The sequence below is a fragment of the Leptidea sinapis genome, chromosome Z, assembly GCF_905404315.1.
Source record: "Leptidea sinapis chromosome Z, ilLepSina1.1, whole genome shotgun sequence".
Classification (NCBI taxonomy): Eukaryota; Metazoa; Arthropoda; class Insecta; order Lepidoptera; family Pieridae; genus Leptidea; species Leptidea sinapis.
Window position 1 is genome coordinate 17,042,679 of NC_066312.1, and position 20,566 is coordinate 17,063,244.

General features: G+C 35.4%; 1 protein-coding gene across 1 annotated transcript in view; it reads right to left on the reverse strand.

The window, feature by feature from the left end:
• Window positions 1-18,650, reverse strand: part of LOC126978835 (titin-like) — a 128,443-nt gene extending 109,793 nt beyond the window's left edge. Inside the window, exons 1-5 of the mRNA XM_050827923.1 lie at window positions 18,298-18,650; window positions 4,018-5,680; window positions 3,450-3,679; window positions 2,004-3,368; window positions 61-1,917 (exon numbers count right to left, since the gene is read on the reverse strand). Coding sequence (XP_050683880.1) covers window positions 61-1,917; window positions 2,004-3,368; window positions 3,450-3,679; window positions 4,018-5,680; window positions 18,298-18,418 — 5,236 coding nt within the window. The 5' untranslated portion in view covers window positions 18,419-18,650. The remainder of the gene's footprint in view (window positions 1-60; window positions 1,918-2,003; window positions 3,369-3,449; window positions 3,680-4,017; window positions 5,681-18,297) is intronic.
• Between the last annotated feature and the right edge of the window lie 1,916 nt (window positions 18,651-20,566).

The following is a 20,566-nucleotide window of genomic DNA, read 5'->3' on the forward strand; positions in this document are numbered from 1 at the left end:
TTACTTTAATATTTTATGTATATATAGAAGTATTTGAAAATGATAAATATAATTACTTACATGCTGTAATGGGCACTCCATTACGAAGCCATTCTACTCGCAACTTTGGATCACCCACTGGAATCAGCCTGGCTTCAAAATGAGCAGCCTGATTTTCCGCAACTCTAATATCTCTCATTGGCATGGTGAACACAGGAGCTTGAGTAACAACATCTTCAGGAGCACTTGGTCTGTGGTGCCGTGAGGAATCTTCTAGTTGATGTAACCTTGGTAAAGCTTCTTCATGCTGTGATTCCAAGTAAATTGACTTTTTGGAATTCACAATAGCTGTTGCAGATGTGACAGCTTCTCCGAGAGCGTTAATGGCTCTGCAAGTATATGTTCCAGAGTCTTCGGGCAAGCAAGCAAAAATGTCTAATGCAACGAATCCAAAGTTGTTAGTTTCTGTAAATCTTGAACCACTCTTAAGTGGTTCATTATTATGATACCATTCCACTTTTAAAGTTGAGTCAGACACAGGAATTAGCCTGCACTCAAAATGAGCACGTTGTCCTTCTTTTATTTCAATATTTTTCAGAGAAGTCGTAAATATTGGGGCTTGCGTGGTCATCTCATCCACAAATTGATTCTTTTGATACCTGGATCTATCTTCTAAAACTTGAATTTGTTCAAGGCCAGCTTCATTTTGTGTGCCGCGAATAATGTCAGCTGTTTCTCGGCAACTTAGCTTACAGCTAACTTCGTCAGTTCCAAGAAGATTAACTGCCCGACATGTATAAATTCCTGAATCCTCAGCAATTAAATCAATTATATCAAGGGCGACATATCCAAAATCATGAATGGGCCTAAATCTATGCCCAATAGTTACGGGCTGTCCATTCTTGAACCATTCTACCTTTAAATTAGAATCGGTAACAGGTTCAAGCTTACATTCAAAATGAACGTGCTGTCCTTCTCTAACATTTTCAATGGATTTGGGTTTAGTGACAAAATGTGGTTTTATAGTTATCATTTCGTCAACCACCTCAGATTTCTTGTACCGAGATGTATCTTCCAGGTATTGTATCTTTTCTAAACCTGAAGGATGTTGCGATTCAAAAATCAAATCTTTCTTTGCTATTACTCTTAAAGCACAAGACGTTACGGCTTCGCCAAGTTGATTTGTTGCTTGGCATGTGTATACACCAGAATCTTCAGGGTAGACACTAAGAAGATCAAGAGCTACATAATCAAATTCGTATGCGGGCCTAAACCTATGTCCAGTTTTTATAGGTCTACCATTACAAAACCACTCAACCCTCATCGTTGGGTCTCCAACTGGCTGTAGTCTACACTCCAAATGAACATTAGTTCCTTCCACAGTCTCTATATTATGTAAGGCTCTAGAGAATTGTGGAGCTTGCATCACTGTAATATCTTCTTGAACCTGCCTTGTGCGACGTGCAGCGTCCTCAAGCATTTGAATTTGTTCAACTGCTTGTTCATTTTGTGTATCCGTTACAATATCGGATCTTTCAATAACTCTGACCATAGCAGACGTATGTGCGGATCCCAGATGATTAACTGCTCTAACTGTATACTCTCCAGTATCAGCCGATGTAGCATGGACAATATCAAGTGCTACAAATCCAAAATCGTAGTATGTTTTAAAACGAGATCCTACAGTTACCGCTCTACCGTTATGGTACCATTCAACTCTCATTGTGGGATCACCCATTGGCTCGAGTCTACATTCGAGATGAATGTTTTTACCTTCTGATATTGGCTTGGGATCTGACAAAGGCTGCACAAATACAGGCTTTGATTTTGATATTTCTTCAATATGATAAATAGGTTCAACGAACTTAGATTCCTCCATTTGTCGTGTTTTTTCATACAAGCCGTGATGTATACTTGATGTATCAATACTTGATCGTGCTGTAAATAAAATGTAATAAATTAATGTTTTTGATGTTTTTAAAGTAGTTCCTAAATCCTAAAACGTTTATACAGCTAATACTTACTTTCAACAATCATCGACGCGCTTAGCTGTGCTTCACCAGCAGCATTTTTAGCAACTACTGTGTAAACACCAGCATCTTCAGCTCTTACGTTAGACAGATCTAATGCTACATATCCAAAGTCGTGGTATGTTTGAATGCGATTAGCGGACTTTATATGTTTCCCGTTAAAATACCATTCGACATTCATTGTAAGATCATTTTGTGGTTCTACTCTTGCTTCAAAATGAGCACTCTGTCCTTCTACAATTTTGTTTGTACCCTTCAACGGACCTAAAAACCTAGGCTTCTGGGTAACTTTAGTTTCTTCTTCCAAACGTTTTGAATATCTACTAGAGTCTTCCAAATATTGTATTTTTTCTAAGCCACTTGGATGTTGAGATTCGGCTATAATATCTTTCTTCGTAATAATTGAAAGATTAGCACTTGTTGTGGCTTGCCCTAAAGCATTAAACGCTCGGCATGTGTAATGACCAGCGTCGTGAACGGATACAGATTTAATTGTTAATGCGACATATCCAAAGTTAAAGAATGTAGTTATTCTTGAACTTGCTTCAACTGGGCGTCCATCCTTCAACCATTCAACTTTCAACGAAGAATCTCCAATTGGTTCAAGACGTGCCTCAAAGTGGGCGAATCCACCTTCTTTTATATTTATTTGGTCTTTAATAGGGGTCTTAAACTCTGGTCTTTGTGTGCTTTCAGGCACTTCTTGATAATATTTTTGATGTTGTTGTTGTTGATATGCTTCAAGTTGCTCAGTTTGTTCTATGTACCTTCTTTGTTCTGGTATCCCAAGATCACCTGTAACTGTGCTTCTAGCAGCTACTTTTATTGAAGCAGTACTGATGGCTTCACCAAGTTTATTCACAGCTCTAACTGTGTACGAACCTGCATCTTCAACCCGTAGGTGCATGATGTTAAGGGAGACGTATCCGAAGTTGAAGATTGCTGTGATTCGCGAGCTAGCTGTGATTGACTTTCCATCTTTGTACCATTCAACTCGCATAGTAGGATCACTTACAGGTGTCAGTTGTGCTTCAAAATGAGCATTACGCCCTTCTTGAAGTTCACCAAGATCTTGTAAGGGTCTGATAAACTGAGGTCTTTGAGACGTTTGCTCTTCAATTGATTCTTGATGTTGATATTTTGAATAATCTTCCAGTTGTTGAATGTATTGCAAACTCTCAGGGTGTTGACTAGTTCTCTCAATAGTGGCTCTAGGCGTTACTTGTAGTATGGCCTTAGTTTCCGCAGCACCAGTCGCACTGATTGCTCTGCAAGTGTATTCCCCACTATCTTGAATGTTCAAGCTAAGCATATCTAAGGATATATAACCAAATCTGAATATTGATGTGAACCTAGAACCTGTAACGGAAAAGCAAATAATTATTATTTCTATAACACTTAAGGATTAGTTATTTTAGCAAATCAATCGTGATTACTTACTTGCTTCTATGCTTTGGCCGTTTCTTAACCATTCTATTTTCATTGATGGATCACCCACTGGCTCTATTCTTGTTTCAAAGTGTATTTTACCCCCCTCTGTTTGTGATACACTCTTCAAGGGCACAATAAACTGAGGAGGAGGGTAAATTCGGTCCTCCTCACCTGGAGGAACGAATGGTCGTGCTCTTTCCACATGCCTCAAGTAAATGATTTCAGGGCCTGGTGCAGGTCTAAAAATTAAAATATAAATGTCGCAAATAGAGAATTATATGAATTTATATATATATATATATATATACATATTTTACCACAACTGTGATAAAATCATTAATGTTCTTAATGTATACAATTCTTATATTAGTCTTTGCTATTGCAACCATTGTTAAAATAAATAATTGTAAGTCATATCGTTTGTCCAATACTGATTTACGTACTATGCTGATGGTAAGTGATTACCGCCGCTCATGCTTTTTTGTAAACGGCAAGAATCACAGAAGTATTGCCTGGTTTTTTTAATAAAATAATAGTTATTCAACTTAACCTTATAAAGAATTTTCATGTTACTTACTCTGGTTCAATTATTTTTGTAGGCCGTGGGAAGTGCAGACGTTTTTGTTCAGGCGGAGGCTCTTTAGGTACTTCTACATAAAGCCTTGCCCTAGTAGCTGTGGAACCTGCGACATTCTGAGCTGTGCACTGATACCATGCCGCATCCGACGCCTTGGCTCTCGGAATGTCTAATGTCGAGGCCCCACCTTCGGTATAAATTCGTAGTTCTGGGTTGGGTATAATTGGTACACCATCCTTCTGCCATGAGATTCGTGGTGTAGGTGTGCCAACTGCGCGTGCATTCAAAACAACAGGTTCTCCTTCTCGTATACTCACGGTGCTGAATCGCTCAATAAATTTAGGAGCAACCACTTGCTCTTTCTCAATTACATTCAATCGGCACTGGAACGAAGTTTCCCCACTTTTGTTCCTTGCAACACACCTAACTACACCACTATCACTTCGATCGACATTTGTAATCATCAAAGCGTGATTACCTGATTCGTTAACGAGAATTTTGTGGTTGTAATCATCTCGTATTTGTCTATTATTAATGAACCACGTGACTTCGGGGTAAGGTCTGCCTGTGACGCGGCAATCGAATCGCGTCATTTTACCTTCGGTGATATCACGATCTTGACAGACCTTAACAAATTGCGGAGCGAGAGCTTTTTCAGTTATTTCTATTCTTTCAGACTCATTTTGCTGATTTTCAATACTATATTGTGATTTCTGTTCTTGACCATATGTTTCGTGAGGTGACTCAACAGCAAGACATGCAGACGTTACGATACATCCGTTGGGATTTTCAGCTAATAACGTATAATGACCAGAATCAGACTTTTGTGAGCTTCGTATCCTAAGAATTGTTTGATTATTAGTATTAATAATGTTGTGTTTATTTGAGTTGACTATTCGTTGTCCATTTTTGAACCAAGTAACTCGCGGGCGAGGGTTTCCTGATAATTGTACTTGGAATTGCGCGTCAACTCCTTCTTGCAACTTAGAATTTCTTGGTTTTTGTGATATCTTTGGTGGTGATACAGGACCTAAAGTCTTATCAATCTCTGTACTAATTTGGACGTCATTTTCACCAATATAACGTTTTGTAACTGTTTCTCTAAAGGATACTTCTCTCAAAAGTCTATATTCGAAAGTGTCAACTTTGAAATCGTCAATGGACGAGTGATCTGTTCCATTTGTGTATGCATACTTTTGTGACTGCTTTGTTTGTTCGGTAGTATATCCCTGTGTACCGTATGACTTATGTTCTACACTTTCACTAACATGTCTATAGCTTTGGTGCTGTTGAGATGCTTGTTGAGTTGATATGGGAACACCCTCCGGTTGGATATAAACGGAGCAAATAGCTTCACCGTATTGATTCCGAGCCGTACAAGTGTACTCACCCTCGTCACCCGGACCTATCTGTTTGATAAGAAGGGACACATCACCAGTTTGCTCATTATAGCTCATGCTATACTTATTGCATTCTACTAATGGTGCCTTCTTTCTGGTCCACGATACTACTGGGGTGGGATTTCCCCTCAATTTGCCCTCAAATTTAGCGTTACCTCCTTGGGCGAATCTTGCATTTTTAAATATTTGTTCAAATATAGGCGGGGAGGGATCTCCAGGTCTGCCAGATGTGATGGATAAACGTTCACCACCCACACTTCCAACTGCAACAAATAAATTCCTTATGAATATTTAATTTTTGTAATGTGTTGAAGGTATAGAATCAAGACTTAATTTAAACAAACCAAATCAGATCAGAGCTTTAGCAACGTATAAAAATTAAATTGAAGGCCCTTTTAAATTGATCAATTATTAAAAAATCTCGATTATTCTACAACAAATAAATATATAACACCTTTCTTTGTGCTTCATTTATTTTTTCACGGTTCGTGTGTATTAAAATATTGTTGGATATTAATGTAAGTATGTCACATAACACATTCCAGGACTGAAACAATAATTCTTGGATGGGTGTGAGTCACCATTCGTGACGAAGCACGCGTTCAAGCTCGTACCATGTGGCTATTTTTGTTCGCACCACTCGGATCTTGTTTCGAATACCATTTTTGGTGGATGGATTGGATGAAAACAATAATATTTATTAAGTAACATTCAATAGTGCAGGCTTCATTTACATAGTAATTTGACGGTTAAAAACATTTTTAAAGGACATGTATTATTACAAGTATTATCTATGTGACAGTTAATGTTAAATTAACCTGTCCAAATCAGTTCAGTCATTTCGGAGATGAGATAATTTTTTTATATCTATATGGATATGAATAAAATTGAAGCGACATATAGAATGTATGATTTTGATACTTTGAAAGTATATTATATTATAATTGATTTGTACAGGGTAAGTCCTCCAAATGCAATATAATATGTATTAAGCAAGTTAGAAGTAAGTAGCTGACAACAAATAATTTACTCGAAACTTTTTGATGTGAAAAGTTCTTTAGCGGAGCTTGAGCACTTTTCTTGGGATCGGTATAAAATGTTAAAATCGGGCCAGAACACGTGACCTGATCGAAAATTTGATGTTTCTGAGAAATTTACTTTTAATTTTATATTTCATAAATTGACAATTTTATGCAATAAATGAAAATAATATATTAATAGTATTTAAACATATAAATGCTAGTACTTTTATGCTGAAAAATAAAGCAATTCGTGCGAAATCATTCCCTAACCATTCCAAAATATTCAAAAATGCACAACGTTATACTTCAACTTTTTATTTCTGCCGGCACTCCCGGAGTGCAACCCGTAGTTTTTTAGTATCCTTTATTTTTATATCATTTTAAGATATTAATTAAGGAATATTTTACGATTCATAATTGTGATTAGCAATAAAATTGGCCATATAATAAAGGACCAACCTTTTTATGCGTATAATTTTGTAAAATTTAATAAATACCCATGTCTAATCAAACTACACTAAAGATGAAGAAACATTTTGAAATTCGATTGATATTTAACAATATAAATTTTGATAACGATAAATACATTAGGCAACTGTTCTGCATACCAACATGCTGCTAACGACAATCCCTATATGTATTTGGGTCAAGGTCATGGGTATAATTCTTATAGATTATTATCAGAGTGATCTGGCAACATTGTTGCTTTCATTTCCAATCTTAAAATCATTCGACTTTGTACTTAAGAGGATTTTTTGTAACTTTGGACTAAATATAGAAATTGCTTAGGGGCTTAAACTGATTTGTAAATGAGCTGATGAGTAAGACGCTTGTAAAGATTTCACAGCAAAACTGTACAGTAAATTCAAATTCAAATATTTTTATACAAATAGGATGTGACATCACTTTATGAAAGTCAAAAACAACCAGCCATTCCAAAAAGAATACCTGAGACCGGAGATGAATTGGCCCAACAAACTCAGCGGGATTTTTTTTCATCAAAAAATATGTTTACAAAGTGATATTGTTGAGGGCGATCGCTCCATTCCCAATCTGTGGTATTATTAAGAAAGTCATTTATTTTATAGTAAGAAACCTTTACTACTTGTAAAAGCATATACATCACCCCACAAAAGACTTACTAACTTAACTTAGCCGAGTAGAAGGCATTATAAGTTTATGTCCGTTCCTGGTATATAAAAATTTAAAGAGACTGACACCGCGGTAACGTCGGCGGTAGTTTTCAACGGTCGCTAAGAGACTGATTTCAAAGCTGTTCTAGTAAGTATCTAAAAAGGAATTCAAAATTTCACGAGTGTTTTGTATGTGAGTATATTTTGGGATTTTTAAGGAAAATACATTAAATTTCTCGCCCGCCTTTACAAGTTCAAATATATATTATTTAAAATAAAACATATAAAATCCTTTCCAACCACGACTGCGTAGACCGAGCTTTATGACCCGGCAAAGAGTCTTGCTGAAGGACCATTCTTGGTTATTGAACATGGTGTTGTTAAGGGGCCTACTTCACTTGGCCTTAAAAACTCTTGTAATATATTTATATAAATGTATACAATATTCGCAGTGAACCATGATGTACTGACTCAATGTGAATGGCCATGTCTGTAGTTTCATACTCTATGGAACACGATCGACACGAATTTCACCTTCGAGCTCTTGTAGCACACTGACTCACGCTATCTTACGAAGTTACGACTTGCATCGAAGTACCATTGCAGTCACGCACATATTTAAGAATAATTTCTTATTTAATCTAAATTTTGTCCTTTTGTAAAGAAATATATGTACATAATATTCGTTTGTAAATTATTGTCTTTCTATTAGTGTAAGTTATTAAAACAATACTTCACGAGGACACGCGCAATTTCAATTACAATATCCTAATCCTTTTTGTTTTTGTTGCGAGGGGATTAATAAATCATTTACTGAATTAAAAAAAGGAATAGATTACATAATTATCGAATTAAGGTTATGTGGGAAATTATATTTTTATTTTTCATTAATTGACACATCTTTAAATCATTTTAATCAGTTACTAACATTGTGTTTTTTAAGTTTCCTAAAAAAGAAGAAAGCCTATGTTTATTCTAATAACATGAGCAATAGACATTTAATCGGTTTTAACTGAACCGATTTCCGGAGAATAGACTTAAAAATTTTCAAAATTGAAGTGCTGTTATAAGTGGAACCTGATTTGGTTAGAAATTTAAGCTATATTTTCTTTAAATACTTCAAAAAGACGTTCGCAGAATATATCTCGTAGTTATTTACAGTAAAACCTTTTTTTATAATCTACAATATATTCATATTATGTAAAGGCAATGTTATGCGTTTTATATTGAATCGAAATACTTATGTAATGAGATAATGGTTTAGATGTTAGAGTAATAGTGTTTGCGTTGTCGAGAGTCGAGACCGTAAGTATACTGGCTTGACCCCGTACACCATATGGCCATTGGCTCTGTAGAAACATATTATGAATCATAGCGGTACCGTATATTTAAGTACTTTGAATGAATTATATGTAGTCGGATAAACCTGCTTTTATTTTTCAAGAGTTATTGTCGTACAGTCATAATATTTTAATAGTATTTAGTGGCAATTTTAATATTATGAAAATTATTGTTATATATTAAAAAGCTTTAAGACATGACTGGTTTATTCGGACGTATAATATTTCCCTTTTTTATTTGCAAGGCTGCTTGACATTCGAAAATCTTCAGAATTATCATTTATTGACAGTTTTTACAGCAATATAGTCAATATTTTGCATATTCTCCGCTTATTCTAAGGTATGTGAGTTATACCAAGTTTATCTCTAAGGCCGTCATAGTTTATTTGAATTTTATTCATCCATTTGTAGCTAGGTGGCTAGTGACTGCTAGTGAGTCAGCAAAAATCATACTATGCTCTGGTAATATTAACGGTGTTCGCGAGATGTCATACTCCATCTAAGTATCACCAGATCGAAAACAACACAATAAAAATGTACAGTAAATGTGAACAATATCTTTTTGTAACAAAATCCGCTAGCAAGCAAACTGTAATAATATGTAATAAACAAAAAAGGTAACAGTTATCCAAGCAATTATAGGAAGCATTTAAAGTAGGGTCCAGTGCTTAAGACGGTCTCCGCACCAAAAATTTTATCGAGCCGGTTTATAGAAGATTTTATCTCTATTCTTTGCCAACATAAAAAATAGCTATATAGTTCATACTACTATTACATTGTACGTTCTTTTTAATGGATACGACAGATGGCAAATTAGCTTACGGTTCAAATGTAAGGCTACATGGCATACTCTCTTGTGACACCAGAGGAATACAAGAGCGTTGCCGACCGTCATGAAACCAGCTCCTGCGTCCCGTAGTCCCAGCGACATATGTCTACGTCTCTCGCTTTCACTACACCACCAAGGCCTTCGACATTGATCAGTACTTGGTGGAGAAGACAAGGTTCCCGTAGATTTTAACTCTTTGTTGTTCGCGTCCTGACAGAACATATATCGACCTTCCTGGACGTGAATTTGTGGCCGAAAGGGTTCGTGTTCCGCAAGTATCGCGGGCGTCACCGACCACCGGAAGTTACCGAACCGCGCCTCACTTCGCCGCGAAAATGTAACATAGATTTTCTTCTTATTTATCCTCGCCCTCTTCTTAACCCCATTTTAGTTGGGGTCGGCTCTCCTAGACAGTCTTCGCCAGAACGTTCTGTCCTGGGTCGTCTGCGGATCTTTTCGGGCTTTTGGTCTATAACTGATTGCCGTGTTAATCGCGGTCTTCCGCGTTCTCTTGGTCCAGTGTTAATATCAAGCACTCTCTTGATCATATGATCTTTTGGCCGTTTTATGACATGTCCGTACCATCTCAATCTAGTCTCCAACAGCTTTTCTGGGATTGGCCTGGCTCTAAAAGTGCTGCGGATAAGCTCATTCCTCACTTTCAATAACAACTTGAAACACGCTCAGGTGAGATCATCTGAGCATGTTTCATGTTCATAGCAGCATTCGAAATTTATCCTAGATGGTATATGGCTACTTATTTATACTTAATTTCAGTAAATAACTAATTTTTTTGATTTACAATAGTTCTGAGCATAACTGCATTGTAGAGGATAGGATTTCACTTAACATCATCAGCTCATCACCGAAAATAAAGAATTTTCGACTACCATAGCATATTCCTAAGAGTGGCTTTACAAAGGATACAAATTTATCTGTATTTTTTAGATAAAAACTTTTTTAGGTACGCCGAGCGCGATATTTCATGGGTATTGAAAGAGACCGGTCTACCACTGAGTTGTCTAAGCACGAATGAAGAACAATAAGACTGTGCAAGAATTTATCAGAGTAATTTATTCATATTTATAATTACATTTATTGAAATGTTATGACTTGATGAGTAAGTATAGAACAAAATCAAATCACTTTATTGATGTAGCTCAAAGTAAGAACACTTATACATGTCAAATTTAAAAAAAATGTTGTATTCCGTTTAATTAATATTGTCTTGATACAATACAGTTCTGTGGTCTAAAGCAAACAATGGTTTTTTAAAAGCATAATATAAGCAGGATATTCAATAGTGGCATGGTATTTGATATTATATTTTATTAATAGGCACAGAAATTCTCATTTCGGTCTAGAAACCGCCTTAACTGCTCGCGATTGTGAATTACGAGATAAGTCAAAGTAAAAGTGTACAGTCTGCGAATATAACGAATACTAACGGTAAATGCTCAATTTAGTATTGATTCGATTAAACTTACTCTCTAACTGATAGTGACGTAGTCTGAAATACATTTGTTCCGCGACCTGTGTAAGTATTCAAATGGTCAATCAACCGAGTTATTCAACAAAAACATGTCAATTTCTTCAATAGTTTATCACGATATACAAGTAATCAATTTGTTTAAGTGAGTCTTCGACAACATTTTGATCAGCCTTCGAAAGCGGACTTACACTTTCATTTTGACTTTCTATAGAGTACCTATTGTAATAATCTCTACTAATATTATAAATGTGAATGTAAGTTTGTTTGTTACGCTTTCGCGCCTAAACCACCGAACCGATTGTGATAAAATTTAGTACAGAGATAGATTAGAGCTTGAAAAAGGACATAGACTACCTTTTATTGCCAAACAATAAATGAAGGGGTTGAAATAGGGGATGGCAGTTTGTATGGAAATTCGTCATTATCAAAGATAAAAGTTAAAACCATTAAACTTTGGATTTTGGCACTTGATAAGAAATAATTTATAAACAAGAAGATTCGAAGATTTTTGAAACTTTGACCGACATGGGGATGAAATAGGAGATTAAACTTCACAGGGAAATACTATTAAAGAGACTGTCCACAAGTGATATGCGCTGTATCATAGAAGAGCACTGCGAGCAGCGGAAAGAGCAGTTTGTGAGTATATTATTTGAAAAACCTAAAAGATAAAAATAAATCCCGAAATAACTATTAAAATCGCTTTTAAATTGACGGAAACATCGAGTAACATACAAGAAAAGGAAACAGACGAATTGAGAACTACCTTTTTGTGATTATCTTACAAATATGTAACGTTAGTCTTGATGAAACAGTTTTATATTAAAATTGAGTTGAATGCAACAACCGCAACGCATAACAGTTAGCTACGTAAAATGATCTCGTTCTTATACGCTTTTGAGCGCGAATTGATGGCCATCTAACTTAAGAAACTAGATTACTTGAAGCTCGGCCCGAATCAAGGTTTGATGAAGAACGTATTTGAATAATACATTTTAATGCGATGAAAGTAAACTTTATTCGTACCTGTTTGCGGTTATATTAAAACATAGCACAGTTTTGCATATATTAAAAAGCACGTAAATCTCTTATTTCGTTATAAAAGCAAGTGAAACAGTTTTGCATCAGTTCGTTTTGGCAGAAGTAAAAGTCAACGTTAAAACTCAAGCTGTGTTCATAAAGTATATGTACATATTCATAAAGCATGTATTACGTAAAATTAAACTCGTGGCTTTTTTTCTTAGGGCTGTTTTAGAAATTGACTTTGTGTGAACTAGACGATCGTAAGAAAACTTCGGGTTATGACCCAAATTTTTGAATATAATTGTGGAAAAATAAAATTTGGCCAAGCGCGAGCTTCTTCCAAAAATTATAAATGTTTGTTTTTTTTAAATTCATAAATTGACACCACTTCGAGTCTCAATCGAATCATGTTATCACATGAAAAATATCTTACCTGCATTGGACGTTCGGTGAAATTTGTGAAACTTGTCATCTTTTTTTGTATATAGTACTTACTACTATATGCGGGCAAAGTAGTAATATTTACTCAAAACAAAAGACTAAAGAATGTCGCTTTAAGTCCAGTTATGAAAACTTGCTCATACTGTCCGAATGAAAAGATTGACCCTATATAGACTATTTAAACACGCTTTAACTACGGCTTAGTCTTATTTAATACTAGCAATGTGCCGCGGTTTCACTTTTTTGAATTATTTTTGTTAAAATAAAAGTTTTTTTTTTTATGGAATAGGAGGACAAACGAGCGTACGGGTCACCTGTTGTTAAGTGATCACCGCCGCCCACAATCTCTTGCAACACCAGAGGAATCACAGGAGCGTTGCCGGCCTTTAAGGAAGGTGTACGCGCTTTTTTTGAAGGTACCCATGTCGTATCGTCCCTGAAACGCCGCACAAGGAAGCTCATTCCACAGCTTTGTAGTACGTGGAAGAATTGAGCTCCTAAAAGAAAGCTCCTTGAAAACCGCACTGTGGAGGACACACATCCAGATGGTGAGGATGATATCCTAACTTGTGGCGTGTCGTGCGAAGGTGGAATTCGGCGGCAGGAATCAGGTTGAACAGCTCTTCGGAACAATTCCCAATTCGGAACAATTCCAAATTCCCCGTGATAAATGCGGTAGAAGACACACAATGAAGTGACGTCTCTACGCAACGCCAAGTGATCCAGCCGTTCACAGAGCACTGGGTCCCCGACAATTCGAGCTGCTCTGCGTTGTACGCGGTCAAATTGATCGAGCTGATACTGGGGTGCGCCAAACCAGAGATGACAGCAATACTCTATGTGTGGCCGGACCTGCGCTTTGTAGAGCGCTAGTATGTGGGCCGGCTTGAAGTATTGCTGTGCTCTGAGGCTTTGAGGGAAGTGTTGTCGAAGAGCGGTGATACGACAAATGGGGTTTTTATTTCACTTAGTTATTATTTTCTTTAAGTAGACTTTTTTAAATTTTTTAAAAGTATTTTACAGATATTAAAACGGTCTTTAATAAAATATCATTAAATGGGATAAGGATTAATATAGAGGTATGGTTTGATTATTGTCGGCATTTTTATCAACTTTTAAAATGTAAGAAAGTAGTTATAGTGGAATAACTACAGTAGTTGGACATATTATGGTATAGCGGACCTTTTATAGATATAGATACGTATACTGTAGAATATTTTTTGGTCTATTATCAATAGTTTCCGCACTGCACGCAATGACAGATTTTTTCACACATTGGGTTATATTATTGGATTTTTATTAGGGATCCCTATTTTTTTTTAATTATATTGTTATATTTGTTATATATCCTACGTGAAGGTGTAGCTTTCTTATGGTGAAAGAATTATTGAAATCGGTCCAGTAGTTTTTGTGTGAAATCATTAAAATGTTTCCTATATAATATTAGTTTAGATGAACGACCTTATCCGTCTAACTTTTTTATACTTCTGATTCTTTGTGTGTTTTATTTCTGAACAGAAACCAATATTTTAAATTCCTAAAATCCCCTTCATGGGTTATGTTCTATATCATTTGAGCATACTTTGTCAATTTCCAGTTTGTATCCTTCAATCAGACAGTTAGGATAAGTAATTTTATTTATTGTTGGTTTAACAACTATAACACACAGGATTATATTATAAAAACTAAAAAAAAAAAACTTGTAAAAATTATTAAGTTGAAAGAACACATAATGTTTTTATGCAACAAAGTTTTTGTCAGAAATATATTTGGAACTAATCTTTGCTAAGAAGCTATAATAGTAAAAAATAGTTTTATAGATATGTAAATAAAATATATCTATACAATTTAATTAATTCCAGGCTATTGCCGTTTTGTAGGAATATTAATTTCTTCTTCAACGTATTAACCGTACCTGTGACAATTATCTTAAGATCTTTATTATAATTTTTCTTTATTTTTAGGTCTGTTTGGTGTGCAATAATGTATTTATTTGTTGTTCATAATATGATGATGAAGTGAATGACACAAATAGCATTGCATGGGTCGTGAGGAAAAGTGAAAACTAAATGCAGAATTTCGCCGTTTTTCACGACGCGCGATAATAGCGTCATTATTCTGTAGTTCTCAGTCGTACGTTGAAATAGAAAACGGATGATTAAATGTGAAGCAAAAACGATGCATGCGTCTATCAAACGTTACTATAATAATAGACACACGGCATTTGATTTATTTTATCATAGTGTATCTATCCGTGGTTTCTTTCCCGGCGATCTAGAACAGGAAACAATTTTTAGCTTTGATCACGGGTTACGTACTCATGTGATGTATGAACAACGAAGACATGAAGTGAAATTTGTATTCAAGAGTAAACTCGCAAACATATAAGACTTTCTTTATTTATCCAAATGTTTTGAGCCTTCTTTAGTGGTAATTAGAGACTCTCGTGCCACAGTTTGGCGAGTCACCATCTCTTGAGGATGCCTCGTGTAGAGGCGAAGCACGTGTCGAATTGTTTAAGGACGAGTATTGGCGGAATTAACACTAAAGAAGGCTCAAAACATTTGGATAGTAATGGATTTCCGCAAAGTAACGCCTACTTCAATAAATTTTCTTTATTTAATAAATACGTACTCTATATATGTGAAACAAATTGACCGAATCGACACTCTCCTAAACAATTTTTTTTAATATAAACAAAATATTCATAATTCTTATAATATTAATGTTATTTTCTATCTTTTCTTTTTATTGAACGGCTTGACTTATCTTGAAAGAAATTGGTATATTAATTATACATGTTAATGAAGAAATAACAGAGTGATACATTATAGTAAAAAAGTTATGTTATTTTTAAAGAACCCGTTCTCTGTAGTCTCTATTCTACAAATCACTTTTAACAATTTAACTTTGATGTATTAACTTTATTGTTTACGTTATTTTTTTATATACTATTATAATAATTTATATAACTGTGTACGTTATTTATGTAAAGTTATCTAATATAAATATTAGGTTAGTAGATTAAAAATATTAAAGAAATTATTTATTTATCGTCATAATAATATTCTCAGATAAAACCTGCGCAAATAATGAGGTCGTTAAAACTATAAGAATTTTTTGTTTGTAACGAATTAATAGAAAACATATTTATTAAAATAGACTTTTCTACACAACTATTATAATAGATGTATTATAATAGTTGTGTAGAAAAGTATTAGATTCTACAACTTATGCTCTTTCTGTATTTTTTGGTCAAATTTGTGATATAATTCCTTTTACGAATCACTCACACCAATTCTATGATTATTATGTATGTCTGTATGTTCTTACTAAAGAACATATAAATGCAAATGTTCGTACACCTTTGGACATAAGAATAAATGAAAATTAATATTTTCTTACGGATTGTGTTAGTAGCTATAATCATTTGTTTTCATTACTTTTCGTAGTTTTCCTACTATTTTATTATGAAATTATTTCAGAGTATCTGACATGGTGGTAAACTATGAACTCCTCCGAAACTGCTTCACCGATTCTCATGAAATTTTGAGTGCATATTGGGTAGGTCTGAGAATCGGACAACATCTATTTTGCATCCCCCTAAATGTTAAGGGTGGTCCACACGATTTTTTTTTACATTTTTAAATTTGTTTGATTATGAGTCAGCATTAAAAAATACAAACAACTTCAAATTTTCACCCATCTACGATCAACAGTTAGTTTTGTATCGCGATTTTAATATCGGCAATGCAACGTTTGCTGGGTCTGCTAGTATTATTATGATATTTTAACTCGTACTAAGTCGCCAAAAGAAAATAGTACGTATATATAATCAAGTATCTTTTGCTTAATCAAATTAAGGTATTTTTACTAAAAGCATTGATAATGACATGGTACTTATACCACATTACCAAACGTTAAAGTTGTTGTATGTACCGGCTAATCTGCAAAACGGCTATTGAGACTATTACAAAGTAAGCCTAAGTTACTGGACCAAAATAGTGATTAGGGTTCCGTGAAAATAAAATAAAATTTTAAGAAAACCAAACACCGACTCTATAGTCGGATTGTCACGTGAAATACGGAAATCTAAGTGGTCTGTGTCACCTCACCAACAGGTGACCACAACTCGTTATAAAATATAAGATAGAGATGATTTTGAGAAATTATGTTTTCTCGATAACAGCGCATATTTTCAGGGACATGAATTATTATTTAAATTCACTGTTTACGGTTTGCATTACCCATACTTAATCAAACGTGTGATTCAGTTTACACAGGTGGTGTTAAATGTTTTTAACATTAGTTAATTTCTGTTATACGCCTAATTTACAGTTGCATCATCGTATTTACTAAACGGAATGACTAAAATGCGAATCGATTTCGTTAGTATACAACCCGATTGTTGGTATTAAAAACAAAATACATAATATTTTGCAATTGTTTCTAATTGCTAATTATTTATCTTTACCAAAGACAGTAAAGGTTTTTTCTTCTTAAACTATTCTAGTTTTTATAATGCTGTCATATTTCAAGATTTAATATGATACGTGAAACTTTATTTTATTAATGATTATATTAACATCGTTAATGCCATATTTCAATCAGTATTCATTAATTGGTTTTACTTTTATCCGCCAATTGAAATGAATGAAAGATCACGCGATGTGCCATGTCTCGTATAAAAATGCGTTAAAAATTAAAATTTTCCATTGTTACGAAATGTAATTTTATGCTCTGTTGTTGATTGTCGGTTGCATATTTATAACTCTTTACAATTCAATAACTGGGCGTGTTTAAGTTTTGTTATTACATCAATTAAATAAGATCCATTGATTGTATTGGAATAAATCAAAAATCCTTGACCGGATAATGTTTAATTATTATTCAGCCTACTTCTTTAAGCTTTACGTTAAGAAAAAATAATCCTTGCTTGGTAAGACATTTGTTCGGAGCCATATATGGATAGAAGTTTGCGCCATAAAAGTAAACAAGTTTTAATGCATGAATTCGCATTGCAACCTTAATGTAGGGACGAGTGAACTCACACGGCGATAATACCAGCCGGTTCGCCATTTAAGAATCGAAGTTGCATAAAACACGGCATCGGGGTCGTATAGTATAGTCGGCGGGCAGCGCAGTCGCAACTTCTTTATTCCGCTGTGTGAGTTTACCGCTTCCCTGTGATCTCCGAGTCGTGACCACAATGATGCAATTCGCAAGTTATTAATTACACCAAACCCCAAGCGGACAGTGAGATCATTCCCCGAAATGTAACAAGAAATCAAGTGTGAAAAATGTCCAAGGAGATCGCATTCCACGGGCGGGCGGGCGCGAGAGTCGCCCACGCACTCCCCAGAATAGACGCAGTGTCCGCTCGAGACGAAAAAGATAGCGCCGTCCGGCTACCGGCTGCTCTACGGAGTACGTCCCACTAATGTAACCCAAGACAGTCGCCACCTAGCTAGCGGCGCTGTCCGATATCGCTTATCTCTAAGAATATTATTGTCAGGTAATAAAATCGCGATGGCATGGCATGTGTTAATGTTAAGCTGAAGTGTGAGTGCTAGGCGGTTGGTATGAGTGAGCTGACCGACCTTGCTGCGAGAGCGTTTGGTGTGTGTAATGGTGCTCGGTTCTCTGCATCCGTTCCTGCTGCTGCACCACCTGCTCCCGGCGCTCAGTGCGCTGCTCCGACCACCTCGACTGCTTCTCCATCTTGCCGCAACAGCAGCACAACGCACGAAAAAACTCACACTCGACGCTAAGTCCTTAATCGAAAGCTTTCGCTATGTAGCTCTCCAAACGTGAAATAAATACGCCACTGCGATAAACTTAAAGTCCACGGGTTCATTTAGCAGAAGTCAAGTCATTATAACCCAGTCCAACAACCAAGACGTCGGTCGATTGCGAATAGTTAGCGGATAGTGCGCGAGGGACAAGTGTGCGCGAGCGCTGGGAGTGAGCGCGGCTCGAGGAGGGGGGCGTTGCGACCGAAATACGACGGTTATTTCGAGACGAGCACTCCCGCGTGCCTCCGCCCTCCTTAGAGTCTGCGCCAACCAACCCCAACGTCATCGTCGGACCTCTTGCGGCCTGCGCTCTCCCGAAATCTCCGCGATGAACTCGAAGCAATCAAACAGTTCATTAGCTCGACTAATACACAAGGTTAATTAAACAATGTTTCCGTTTGTAAACAGCGCCGTTTGTTTTCTTTTTCATAGCTGAGAATAACGCCGCTATGATAATAGATACAAATTAAAATCTTACGCATGAATTACACATGTTTTAATATTAATTTGTGCTATGTAATTTCTAAAAAAAAGTAGTGCCGTTTGAAAAATTTTCAAAATTTTTTAAGTTAATCGGCGCTTACCGTGGGATTAGATCCCATATATGGAAATTAAGATTAATCTATATCAAACAATGTATATCGACGAACGAATCGATTTCTCATCACTTTCTATAGATGATTCTGTAATAGCCGATTGGCCGACCGCTATTCAGAGCGACTGCTTGTTTATAAGTAGGATGTTCGTTCGATCCCCGAAAGGGGATCACTACACTGATATTTTTATGTAGAGCGAGGATAGGTTTTTAATGGAGAGTGAAATTAATGCAGGGTAGAAAACAATAAAACACCAATTTCATCATTTTCGCCCTTGTCAAATGTGGTCGGATTTGTGAGATCTCAAGCCCTGGTCTTGTAATTAATTCTAGTAGGCTTCATAAGATACATTATAGGTTTTAGGTTATATGTATAAACTTTAATAATAAAATCCCAGCCACTGTTCAAGCATTATCTATAAGTAAATTTAAATGTTTTATTAAGAAATGGCTCTGTCGTAAAACCTAGTAGGATTTCTCCACAGCTGAATATAAAAGCTAAGTGATCGGACAGCCTGGGACTAGATTATGATTATTTTATAGCAATAGCAATGAAGTACAATATTGTAAAATTTAATCAAAATCAATTAATTATAGCGAGAACCAGCTACCTTAATTAATATGTCTATATTAATACTAATATTATTATATTTTAAAATTAAATTCAATGTAAAAGCAACTGCAGTCTTCTTAGTTAAATAGATCTTCGTTAGTTAAATGAATATCTGAGTTTTAAATTACTAACTACTAACATTCGATCAAAAAAGCTGCTTTAAATGATTGATTGCAATTTCCTAGAAATTTAAATTTATTTATACATTTACCCCCTTATTCACAATAGTCTACTAACATAAGCATTGCTAATTCTCACTCTGTCTTATTCTATTGACCTAAGTCAGAATGAGAAAAAACACTCCTTAGCGGCTGTTTAAAGTTAGCAGACCATTGGGTTACAATCTACACATATAATAAAAGTATTTTGAAAAAAAAACTCTAAAACACGCTGTGGTTGAAAGATATTGGTTGAAATTTAAAAGGAACATCAATTGCTGCCTTATTTATAATAAATGAAGAAATTATATAAATTAACAAAAATATTATTTTGCACGTTGAAAAATGGAATAATTTGATCAAATTAATGTATTGTCATCGGTCCTCGATAAATCCACAAAGTTAGAACGACATCTGGCCATTTAAAAAATGAGCGCAAAAAATGGGTCGGTTACAAACAGATAAACATACAGGTGAGACTAATAAAAAGCGTGTAAAAAGATTGACCTGTAAGATCACTTTCGCACTACGTCTGAGTCCGATCCGTACCCGTGAAAATACAGGTCTAGAAATCTCGGTCCAAATTCGGATATTGCTTACGCACTAGTCCGATCTCTGATCCATTTCCAAGCAATTCAGGGACAACTTTTTGGCATACGGCATTTTACGCGAAACCACACCAGAGCATTCACGTCGTTTATTGTGAAT